General features: G+C 35.7%; 1 protein-coding gene across 2 annotated transcripts in view; it reads right to left on the bottom strand.

Annotated features, from left to right (window-relative positions):
- The window catches only part of LOC124364798 (cullin-3-A), a 66,804-nt gene extending 58,728 nt beyond the window's left edge, over positions 1–8,076 (bottom strand). For both annotated transcript variants that reach the window (XM_046820560.1, XM_046820561.1), the window contains exon 1: positions 7,733–8,076. In XM_046820560.1, the coding sequence (XP_046676516.1) occupies positions 7,733–7,789 (57 nt within the window). In that variant the 5' untranslated portion in view covers positions 7,790–8,076. The remainder of the gene's footprint in view (positions 1–7,732) is intronic.
- Between the last annotated feature and the right edge of the window lie 4,712 nt (positions 8,077–12,788).

Here is a 12,788-nt window from a genome sequence, read left to right as displayed (position 1 = left end):
TTGCAAGCGGCCCGCCTGCCCGGCCATTGGTGGTGGTTCGGAAGTCACCTTTAAGCCGTTGGTCCCCAGGTTAAGTGTTAGAGAGGGCTTCTTAGCCCTAACTTCGCCTGGTAAAATAAGACATTCTTTACTTTACTTTACTTTATTAACAATCGATAAAAAGTACGAAATTCTAAAACGTTTAGAGAAAGGTGATAAGTTGTCTCATTTGGCCAAAGAATACAACATTGGTCGTGCAACAATAAACAACATTAAAAACAAAAAGGACAAAATTGAATCGTTCTACAAAAGTAGGCCTAGTGAGAAATCTGCTGTTGCAAGAAAAACCTTGAAATCAGGTGAGTTTCCCTAAGTTGAAGATGTACTTTTTGCATGGTTCATGCAAGAAAGAAGCAGGCATACACCTATTTCAGGTGATATCCTTATGGAAAAAGCCAAGTTCTTCTACAACAAAATAATGAAGGACGACTTTCGTGCCAGTGTAGGTTGGTTGGACAAGTTTAAAAGACGTTTCGGGATTAGACTGTTAAGTTTAACTGGTGAAAGACTGTCGTGCCAGGAAGAATCGGTTGAGCCCTTTATAGAAAAATTCATAACAACTGTTGAAGAAATGAACTTGACCCCAGATCAGGTGTATAACGCGGACGAGAGTGACTTATTTTGGCGCCTTTTGCCAAAAAAAAGTTTGTTCACAGAGCTGAAGAAAGCGCACCTGGCCGCAAGTTGGCAAAAGACCGAGTCACATTTATGCCGTGCTGTAATGCCAGTGGCACTCATAAATTACCAATGCTCGTGATCGGTAAATCAAAAAACCCCAGGTGTTTTAAGAACGTAAATTTGCCCGTGGAATACACAAACGAAACAAAAGGCTGGATGACAAAGACTCTCTTCAACGAATGGTTTCATAACAGCTTTGTTCCATCAGTCAAGAAATTTTTGAAAAAAACAGAAGTTGCCTCTTAGAACATTGTTACTTCTCGATAACTGCCCTGGGCATCCTAATGCAGACGAATTAAGGGATGGCAACATCTGTGCACTATTTTTGCCCCCAAATGTTACTCCATTACTACAACCTATAGATCAAAACGTTATCCAAACCATAAAGACAAGTTACAAAAAAACCCTTTTGTACAGTATTTTGTCAAAAGAGGGGAGTGTTGTTACAACACTAAAGAACACTAACCTTAAAGACGTTGTTTTTAACTTAGCTAGTGCATGGGAAAAACTTTCAACGAAAACCATTGTCTGTTCATGGAAAAAATTGTGGCCTACTCTGACGTTACTACAGGATTACGAAAAACAGAAAAAAAGTGACTCTGAATAACAAAACGACGAAACTGAGCTAAATGACTTAAGATACGCAATTATTGAGCAGCTTGTGGATGATCCTAATGACCTGACGCAAACTGATGTAAATGACTGGTTGACCGGGGAGGAAGAAGAACAATTATTGTACCAAATAATGACAGACGACGAGATAGTAGCAGACATACTCGACAGCGGTAACGACGACGAAGGGGAACTGATTGTGTCGCAGCTGCTCCACAGACAGTAAACACTGATCAAGCGCTGCGTGCTTCACCACGGCTATAACTTGGGCGGAGGAAAATAGAGCGTCAGCTTCTGAACTCCTTACACTCAAAGGACTTAAGAAAAAATGTTGAAGCATTCATTTGATGCTAAAAAACAAAAATCTATCGAAGACTTTTTTCCTGCCTGTAATGAATAGGCCTATGCAGATTTTTCATTTTACGGTATGTAAGTTTACATATTGATTTTCAAATTTTTTGTACTGTATCCTTCCGTTGTTTATTTCACAGCCAGATTAGGCATACTGTACTGTTTGTCTATTAGGTTTTATTGTGTATTTAGTTATTTTCTAATTGTACTTTTGTGTTCTACTTATGTTAAACTATACTTTAACTGGTTTCTAATAAATTTCAATGTACATTTGTATGTTTTTCGTACATTTTTACCCATACATCCATTAATCTGGCAATTTCAGTAATCCGACACTACCAATCCCGATATACTGCTGGATTAGCGAGATTGCACTGTACTTTCTTTATATTTTATAATAACAAAAAAAAATTACGCTATCTTAAAACTACAGATCATTCTAAAATTATTAGTATATAAAATTAAAACCGTACATTAATATATCTGTACTAAAATATCATTACAAAAAAGGTATTTTCAAACGTTCATTGAATAAATGTTTGCTAATGTTAAAGTGCTTTCAAACATTCATTCAATGAGCCCTTGCCAGATCTAGAGCTAACGTTTTGGTATCAAAATATTTGGAATAAATTCCTTTGTAATAAAAAATTATAAGATAAATTTTACAATAACGTTAGTAGGTGACATAAAACTTATAACAAGCATATGTGTTTATGGCAATTAAAAAAAATTCAGAAAATATTTTTACAATAGGAACACTTTATTTTAAATCTATTGAACACTAGTACAAAAAGTTTCTGACAAACTGAGCAAAAAATATGTTCTATTAATTTTTCTCTCAATTTCACGGACAATCCATTATAAGTGATTTGCATAGAAATGGATACAAAGAACGTGTATATATATGAAATTCATCATATATATAATCTGAGCAATTTTTTTTTAAGCCTCAGCTCTTGGCTTCTTTTTGGTCACTGTGGCTGTTATTCCTATCATGATTGGACCTCCCCGGGATTTGAACCCGTGATCTCTCAGTTAGAGAGCCGTGACTGTATCCACTAGTCTATGGAGGAGGACGCAAGAAAACACCCCGGTTTCCATAGTATCAATGGCTGGTTCAGTTTTATAAAGTTTACACTAGGTCTAGGTCTATTTAGGTACTTTTTTAAAAATGCATCGGAAAATTTATTTACTCTTGTGCTTTGAAAAGCAAAAACCGTGGCAACCCTCTTTCCTTCTTTTGGAGTAACAAGCTCCTCCAACAGTTCATGTCCAGCAGGTTTACTGTTCAAGTCCGTTCTCCAGATTCTCCAGTTCGAACTTCACGGTTGGCACAGTACTACCAGAGTTTCCTTCTTTATACTCCAGCCACTCTGCCTGCTTTCAATAATCTTGACAAAAAAATTGGTATCTTCTCATTGGTTTGATTAATCTTACAGGATTTTCTGTATAAAACATATCCATTGAGTGCCATTCTTGCAAAACTAATTAATTACAACTTTCTTCCAGCATCTGATGACTTTCCTCTTATTTAGAAAGCAATATGGCACCATATTGAAGCTATCGATCCCTCCCTGTATTTTGTATAGTATCCGACAATAGCTGGTTTTTTTCATTTGTTATTCATCTATGACTCTTCCTTGTATGTTCAACATCTCCCACTGATGAAAGAAGTTGTACAGGTTTCTGCCTGTAGGCCATTATTACCTGACTGTTCAAATATTAAAAAAGTATTGTTAGTATACTTTTCACCCAACATGAAGTTTGTTTGTAACTCCCTCTGGCATGTTTTATAATACTTTTTCCGATAGTTCCTGTCAAAAATGTTCCCACGTGATACATTTTTATTACGATTATATGTATATAAAGGTTATCACCAAATTTGTGATAACCTTAGATAGTTGCACACTGCCATGAAATTTGGTACAACTGTGTATACTAAGCCATGTCATTTATTTCTTCCCTATTCTCATTATTTTTCTCCCTTGGCACCAAAATATACTCAAGCAGTAGTCGGAGACTGAATCACAAATCAACCAGTTTCACACCCCCATTGATAGATGATGGTTTTCATTCGGAATGTATTGGGTAAGAAAAGTTTAGCATTTTCACCTAATAAAACACTCTCCAATAAAGAATTGTTGATAAGCAGTGTAAAGTTTTTGAAACATTTTATTTCAACGATCTGTAACAGGTTCAAATTTTTGAATAAGGTCATAACCGGGTTTATTGATTTTGGAAAAGCTTAATTTTTTAAAATTTCCCAAAAGAGCCTTAAACATATTCCTACTTAACATTCTAGAAAGCCATAGAATCTACTGTGAACTTAACTTTGACCGATATAATTTTATGGTTGATTAACAAGTGAGACCTATGTTCAAAATCACAGCCGTGAATTCCTTCATCTCCGAAACAAAAGTTGGTAGCTAATGTCTACAGTGACTGTAAAGTGACAGGTTGTCATATATTTTAAAGTTATCATTTGAGTAGCATAGCATACCGATTGGTTTCAGTGACAAATAAACTCAAAAGAATTCCTGTGTAAACCAAACCAAAGTATGCAACAAGATGCAAGCTAAAAATTTGAGTATGTTTGGGTACCTACTTGAATTTCGTACAATGATTGTTTGAATAGTGATTTTCATCCTCCTTAATTTTACCCCAAATTATAATTATCATTACCCTTACCATCATTATCATCCTCCTTCTCTGAGAAAGAAGAATCACTCACTGTTTGCCTGTTCCTGATATGAAGTTCACCTAGGTCTCTGTGTGGTTGACTTTGGAGTTGCAAGTCTAGGCCTATTAGTTTGGTAGTAGACACAGTAAAGTGAGTTACGGTGGACGGTCTATTTAAAATTCAAGGTCCAATTTTTGTTTGTGAATGATACTTGGACTGTTCTTGAGGATCATAAATCGATCATCTTAAGATCTGTCAGCCTCAGAATAATGACCTTCCTCTTATATTAATTTGTTTTAAAGAGACAAATCCCCTTTTTAAGCTGTATTCTGCCTGTCCTCATGGGCCACTGTCTTGTGCAAGGATGTTATCAGACAAAATAAGGGAGAGGGTTTTATTGTATGCTTTCATCGTCTGTCCACTTCACTAACACTGAGATATTTACATTCCATTTTGCTAAAAAAATAATACAAGAAAAGAAAACAATTTACAATCAAAACATAACCAAAATTTTCAACGAGAAACAACAAGAAAGCACGTCAGCTTGTTGACAATTGGTGCTCAATAATTCTCACGTCACAAACCGCGTGTTCAGTCAGCTGGGAATGAAGGTCATACAAAAAACTAAAAATGCTTTGAGATGATAATGACATCATCATCTCGAATATATTCCAGCAGCTTTTTTTTTTTTTTTTTAGTTATCTAACACGAATATATCGTCAGCTAGTCTCCAAAGGGTTAATAACAAAATGTCACAAATATATTCTCCTCATAAAATTTGGTCTTTAAATAAATAAATTATAGCCTACTGTAGAGAGGCAGACTTAGCTCTAAACAAATATTGAGGACAAACGCAAGTATGGTGTAAATATTTATTACTCATATTGTTATTTAATTTACACAATGGACAGTGGGTTAGTAACAGATAGTTATACTTCAAAAGTTATACAGTTATATATTTGATAAAAAGGAAATTGAACTATGGATATTCACTGTATTTTAAGAACGATTGTTATTATTATAGTCCCCCCCAAACTCACATGGATACTTCTGTACCTTCTATAAAAGGGTAAGTAACTATACTGGCACTCTTAGAAAGATTGGAAAAACATACCAACATATTTGAAGAGTATGACACCCAAAAAGGTGAAAAACTGAACTTTATGCTGAGAGATTTACCTTAAGAAAATAGAAAGGCAAAAGAAATGTCAACTGAGTATTAAAACTACATGGGTGAGGAACGCAACAGATTTGTACAAATCAAATACAAACCTATTCCTATAATTCAAAATAATGCTAAAATGAAGGATGTTGTTAACAATGACTACTTAAAGCCAATGATCCAAGTGACTCTAAGTAGTCTCTTTGATAAGAGGGTTTTGTTTTCATCCATGTAATGCAAATGATGGTCACCAAAGCTTATTGTCTTTTAATTGTTTAGCAAACCCTATTTAAAAATTATATGACTTTGGTCTGAGAATTATTGAGCACCAATTGTCAACAAAAGACAACAAAACCAATTTTCAAACAAGTAAAATCACAATAACTAAGAAAACCCGTCATTTCAAAATGCTCCGACTGCCAGTGGAAAATCTAGAGAAGAAGGTTTAGGGTATTTAGCAGAGAAAGAAAAAGGAAATAAAGTATGCATTTTCTCCTCCTAGCGGACTGAAGATCACTGCATTTTGTTTGCTGTTTTGAAATGTACCACAAAGAGTAAAATCTAAGTGCTTTAGTCTAAAATGTACCACAAAGAGTAAAATTTAAAATGCTTTAGGTGGTAGGTAGCTATTTAAATAAACAGCTGGAAAACAATACTACAAATGTGAGGCTAGGAAAAATTCCTTGTAATTAAATTAGAATTTTTTTTGTTTCATCTTTTGTTTGTATTACTTATAATCTAAGCTCAGTTAGTACACCCAAGCTAATTGTAAATAGCCAATTTGTGTTATCATTACTATCCCTCACTAGTGAATCTATATATCCTTGTACAAGTAAAAATTGACTTGTTCAAGTATAAAGGTTAACCATTGATAGCTCTAGGGTTAAAAGTTTTATTAAGGTGACGACAGTGCTATATGCCTACAGAATTCCAAAATTTAGCTAAATACTTTCATCAGGCTTATTAATATTTTAATGGTGTTCAACATTTTTTTGAATAAACTATCACTTAAATATTAAATGTTGATAGGCTATCACAATTAATGTAAATATTACAAATCCTGGAATTGTCTAGAATATTATTAGGGGAGACTATAATAAGAGGCCTACACTTGTTATTCGGTTAGTTGTAATGAACAATTCAATATATTATTCAACTTCGATATGTAAAAATTGTAGACAATAAAGAGTTTTATTAAATTACCATAACAAGAAGAATCTCGTACATTACAATTTTAAAAACATAACTTTAACACTAAACATTGCAAAACAACAAAACCAACAATTGCCTAAACTTAGTATCAAAGAAACCTTACAATATTTGTAACTTGCCTAGCTTGATATCAAAAAGAAACTGCTTTTAGGAAATAAAGGAAAGAATTATCCCCATGGGTTACCAGGAACCAAACCCACATGTTGAAGCAACTTAAACAAATCTCGGCACTTGTGGGAAATATCTCACATATTTTCCACATATCCGTCACCATTTCTAAAGTCTCAAAATATTAGTTACTTCTTGTTGTTTATTAATTGTTTACATTAAAATTACTATAACTAGCAAGTTGGAATCGTGTGCTAGTTAAATAAATTTTATTATCGAATTATTCCTTCGGATAAAAACATTGAACCATTCGATAAAAACAACCGAATAACGAGTGTAGGCCGCTTATTAAAGTCTACTTTATTATTAGGCTGCCTAATAATGTAATGCTTAGATCAGATCCTAATTAGCCATCTCATTTTCTTCCATGTTCTGGTAGTCTGATAACTGAAAATAGACATGCAATTCTCCAACTGAGAGACTTATCTATAAGTACATGAGTAAATAATCTGGAGCAAATAAGCGTAATAGTAGGATTTTGACTCTTGTATTCTGTTGGTCATTTATGAATTACTGACATTCCCACTAAACAGTTGAGAATCTTTAATAACCAGCATAAAATCTTCAAGAGTTATTACACACATGGAGCTTGTATTGATGTTTTGACATATTCTTGCATGAACATAGGCCTGCTACCTAAATAATTGGTTAAATAAAAGCATCAACACAGATATATAATTAATATACTAGTCTACACTGAATACAGGCCTAGCCTAAACAAACTGACTTCCAATTTTAGAGTTGTGCTAAGATTAAAATTTACAGCAAGTTATACTAACAAAAGATTGTCATGTACCCCTAATTAATACTTAGCATTCAAAAATACTTACAGGAAATGCTCTTATACGCATCTTGCCTTCTTTCTTTGGATGCCCACTTTTCATCATTTTGACAAGTAGCCAATGCAAATTAATCTATTGGCTTATACTCTTGCCTAGTCTTTTTGGAAAGACAACTTTCATACACTCCCAATGTACACGACAAATTGTTAGCCTAAGTCAAAAAACCGATGCAGCATTTTTGAACGAATATTCTGGATTCCGAAAAGTAAACTGTCTTTAATATAACACTGAACAAATAGCTAAAAAACTAATTATAAATTTTTGTTGCATAGATCTCTGCAGAAAACACTTGCTCACTTCAACGAAAATACCATTACGGACAGAAAGGCCTACATGAAATCAATGCAACTATGATATCATTGACAACAATTAGATGTAACGGCATTACAAAAACATATATTTTATATATGTACATATAAAATAGGATAGGAAATAGTAAGCAATATCAAAAGTATTATGTTTAAGATATATGTTTACTTTTTTTTCTAGTCCAAACAATATTTTGTATCTCTTAAAGTAATTATGAAATTATCCTATTTTTAACGCTTTTGAGGGAACAGTGTTGAAAGACTGCTGTGTTAAGTATACTGAATATCTCTTCACCTATGAGGTATGTAGAGGAAATATAAGGATATATTTTTGCAACAATATAAGCAGAAAATGAATTTGCGTGTAAACAATTTATGAGCTAGTCCACTTATATTATTTGTACAGGTTGTACGTTGTAAAAAAGAACACTTATTTACCTTTGTAATATTGCGACTAAAGCATATTTCAAGCCATATTTATTTATTTATTTACGGTAACACCATTAGTATATGGAAAAAACAATAAGATATTCTTATATCCAACAATAAGCTAATGAAAATGATCCACATTATAAATTATTAACAATGCCAAAATAAATTGCTACAACATAACAATAACATATAAAATAGACTATATAGAAAATAACAATAATAGCATAGCAACAATAATAAATAGTAACAGTAATTATACAATCAATTATACATCCATCTGCACTTACACATATACTACATAGGAATAATTTATTACAATAAAAGGGGGAAAAAAGAATCAAATGTATGCATGTAGAAAAGAGTAGAGGAAAAAATAGAAAGAAATAAATATATACACATATTACTATGAGCCAGGTGTCAATGTCTACAACAAAAGAAAATGTTTTCTCAGGTGCATAACACTATCACTGAAAAAGTTATGCTGGGAGGAGACGAGGTTTCCAAGTCTGTGAAGTCTCGGGATAGTGCTGTGATGTACATAATTGGTTGAGTAGACACGACGGCAGAAAGTGTGAAGGAACCTGGTCTGATGAGGCACTCGGAAGTCGATCCGCCTGAGCAGTTCTGGACAATTCACGTCTCCGTTAATTAGTTTATGGAGAAAAACCACATCTAAAAGTTGTCTACGCTTCACAATCGAGTTCAAACCCAAGGAAATCCCCAAATCCTCCAATGGCACAGTTCTGCATTCAAATCCACATTTGACTCCAACCACCCGCAAGAAGCGATCCTGGACACTTTGGAGCTGCTGGATATGACCAACCCGATAGGGCGACCAGACAACGCTGCCATATTCAAGCACTGACCTCACCAGAGCAGTAAAGATACACTTCATAGCTGCAACACTCAGTCCGCTTCTTGAAGTTCTGATCAGAAATCCCAGATTACGAGTGGCTTTAGTGGTGATGGCATCAATGTGGGATTCAGGGCCAAGACTGTGGGAGATTACGATTCCAAGATCTCTAATAGAAGTTTTACGAATGAGAGTAGAGTTATTGAGTATGTAATCAAACAGTATAGGAGCGGAGGAACGGTGAAAGGTGATGACTGCGCATTTAGCAATGTTCAACTTAAGATTGTTCTGCACACACCAATCATCCAATCCAAGAAGGCAACGTTGAAGTTTTAAGCAATCCTGCAGGGTTGAAACGGATGTGAATATTTTTATGTCATCAGTAAACAATAAACATTCAACATCGATACAGTCAATGATGTCATTGATAAATAAAGTGAATAAAAAGGGACCCAAGTGGGAACCCTGTGGTACGCCAGAGGTAGCAAGAAAAGGTCGAGAGGTGGCACCAGAAAATTTTACAGTCATGGACCGATTTGAAAGATATGAACGGAACCACTGAAGAAGGCTGCCCAAAACACCATAAGCCTCCATCTTAGCCAAGAGATGTGCATGACTGACCGTGTCAAAAGCCTTCGAGAAGTCGATATAAACACTGTCGACTTGACTGTTGTTTTGAAAAGAAGATAAAATGTAGTCTTGATACAGAACGAGATTGGTGACTGTAGACCTACCAGGTGTGAAGCCGTGCTGCTCATGAATAAGAGTACTCCTGAAGGCAAAACTAATGCGATCAAGTACGAGAGACTCAAAAATCTTGCCCAGGGCAGGCTGAATAACAATGGGCCGATAGTTACGAACATTAGTCAGCGTAGATGATTTGTGGATAGGAACCACGTAACTGGACTTCAGGCTATCAGGAAAGATTCCCTGCTCCAGAAGTTTATTGAAAAGCACAGTAAGTTGAGGTGCAAGTAGGGCACTACAATGCTTCAAAACCATTGGTGGTATCTCATCAGGACCGGTTCCCTTGAAAGGGTCAAGAGAAGCAAGTTTACGCTCTACGTCACCCTCAGTGAGAACACAAGAAGAAATATTAATCTCCGAAAGATAATGGTATTGAGGAATGGGACCTGGAGACGAGTTATAAACGGAAGAAAAATGCTCGGCGAAAAGGTTACAGATGCCTTCTGGCGACGACGCCGAGCTGTTATCCAGGTAGTAGGTGTCCGCAGATTCCGTTAAACCCCTGACACTGTCAACAAAACTCCAAAAAGCTCTGATGTTAAGAGGGATCATACCATTAACATAATCGATATAGTTACTGAAACACTGAGAGCTTAACTCTTTGCAGAGATCTCTAAGACGACTAAATTCGATGTAGTCATTATGGCTGGAAGTAGATTTGAACCTTTTGTGACAAATTTTCTTTCCAATTACTAAGTCCTTCAACTCCGGTGAGAACCAGCAAGGGAATCTTGATTTACCGGTTTTCTTTAAAGGTGTATTCCTTACTACGATTCCATGAATGGTATTGACAAAGTTGTTGAAAGACTCAATGACATCCGGAAAATGGAAGGAAACAGGACCCAATGCATGGTAAAGTTCATTGAAGATCTTCTCAATGTTGCAGCGTCGAAAGTCTCGAATTGAACCCATATGTTTAGACGATATCTTGACTATCGGGATTTCACAGGATAAAGCAGGATGGGCAGATTCCTGTGGTAATATAGAATCGAGAGCGGGAGATACAATTAGTGAATGGTTGGAACTAAAGAGCAAGTCCAGAATAACTCCACGCCCATTCTTGATAGTGTTAACCTGTGACAGCTGAAAAGCGAGTGCCATGTCAACAAGGCACTTCGAACTCCCACCAACAGCAACAAGATCAGGAGCAGTCCAATTCACATCCGGTAAGTTAAAGTCACCGGCGAAGAGTATAGAATGGGGATTAGAACAAACTGACATTACTTCATCAACAGCATCACAGAATTTACTATAGACTACGGAGTTTTGCTGGGGAGGGATATAAGTTCCTCCAATCAATACAGGATTAAGGGACCCAACACGAAGAAAAACAGATTCAATGTCTACAACAGAGGTAATAATAACATTCACATGCAAGTGTTCCTTGGTAGCAATGAGGACACCACCACCACTAGATTTGAGACTCGTATGAAGTGAACGGTCGCTGCGAAAAACATTGTAATTAGTAAGCCCCAATTCCAGATCACTAATGTCTGAGAACAAGTTGGTTTCAGTTAGGATAAGTATGTCATATATACAGGAAGTAACAGCCTTGCGAAGTACATTAAATTTCGTTCGAAGTCCGTTAACATTTTGGTAATAAACCAAAAGACTGCTACTCCCAACGCTCAGTTTTTTTTGTTATATTGCTTAACTATCTTGGGAATACCATTTACATATTAAATGGTGAGATCAGTCTCACCCTTATCAGTTCTCTCCTTAAGCAAAGATCTCAGTTCAGAGAGATTCGTTCTTTCAGCAGCAGTACGGTCGCGTGAAAAACTCACTTTACTCAGTAGTGGGTCAAGATTGTTCAGAATACTTTTATCAAAGTTCTTAGAAAAAGCAAAGACCACATTAGGCTCGGTAAAAATGACTTTGAGAGGCCTAGATTTCCCCACGGCAGGTTTACCGATTCGGATGGATTTGAAAGTAGCATCCTGGTAAGATGTGCAGAAGCTGCCAACTAACAAGGAAACAAGACGATTATCATGTTCAATTCGGGAAGCAGCTCGACTACCATTATTCTCAGGAAGATCGTAAAGTATAATGTTGAGAGAGCGTCGATTCCTGTCAGAGATTTCTTCAATTATTGTCTCAATGCTGGATGTGCTATGTTGGCCGTGATGTAGGGCTTTTACCTCTTCTTCGAGCAAATCGATACGCTTTTCAGCCTCGACAATACGAGGTTCAAAATTAGCCAATTTTTCATTTACTGCAACCAATTCACTCCTAATAGACGCAACATCCGAAGGCATGTTGGCCAAACTATCAGGTTTGGAGAGCATTTGGGCCATTTGAGTTGAGATGGTATCAAGCGAAGTGGACAGTCTGTTAAGAGGGTGGCAGTTAGGAGCAAAGCAATCAGCCCGTCCACAAGACCATTTTTTATTGGTATCAGCAGCTAATTTACGATATTCGGAAACCGATAAATTCATACATGCAGAATGAAACCACCTGTTGCATCCACCGTCACACTGGAGAGCCTTTTCAGTATCAAGTACTTTAGTCATATTTATTGTAAAACTTGGTATATGTAAAGTTAACGAATTTCAAATACTTAGGCTATGTACATTTATTCTTTTTGTAGTAGTTAAAAATAACAATACAAAATTGATAGGCATGTTTTAATCGATGAGAAATGTTTTTTAACAGAGAAATTCCTTGTCACTCACACTAACTATGGTGGATGTCAAAATAGAAG

This window comes from Homalodisca vitripennis, chromosome 6, assembly GCF_021130785.1.
Source record: "Homalodisca vitripennis isolate AUS2020 chromosome 6, UT_GWSS_2.1, whole genome shotgun sequence".
In the NCBI taxonomy this organism is placed as follows: Eukaryota; Metazoa; Arthropoda; class Insecta; order Hemiptera; family Cicadellidae; genus Homalodisca; species Homalodisca vitripennis.
Note: the sequence above shows the minus strand (reverse complement) of the source record. Positions and strands in the feature narration are given on the sequence as shown.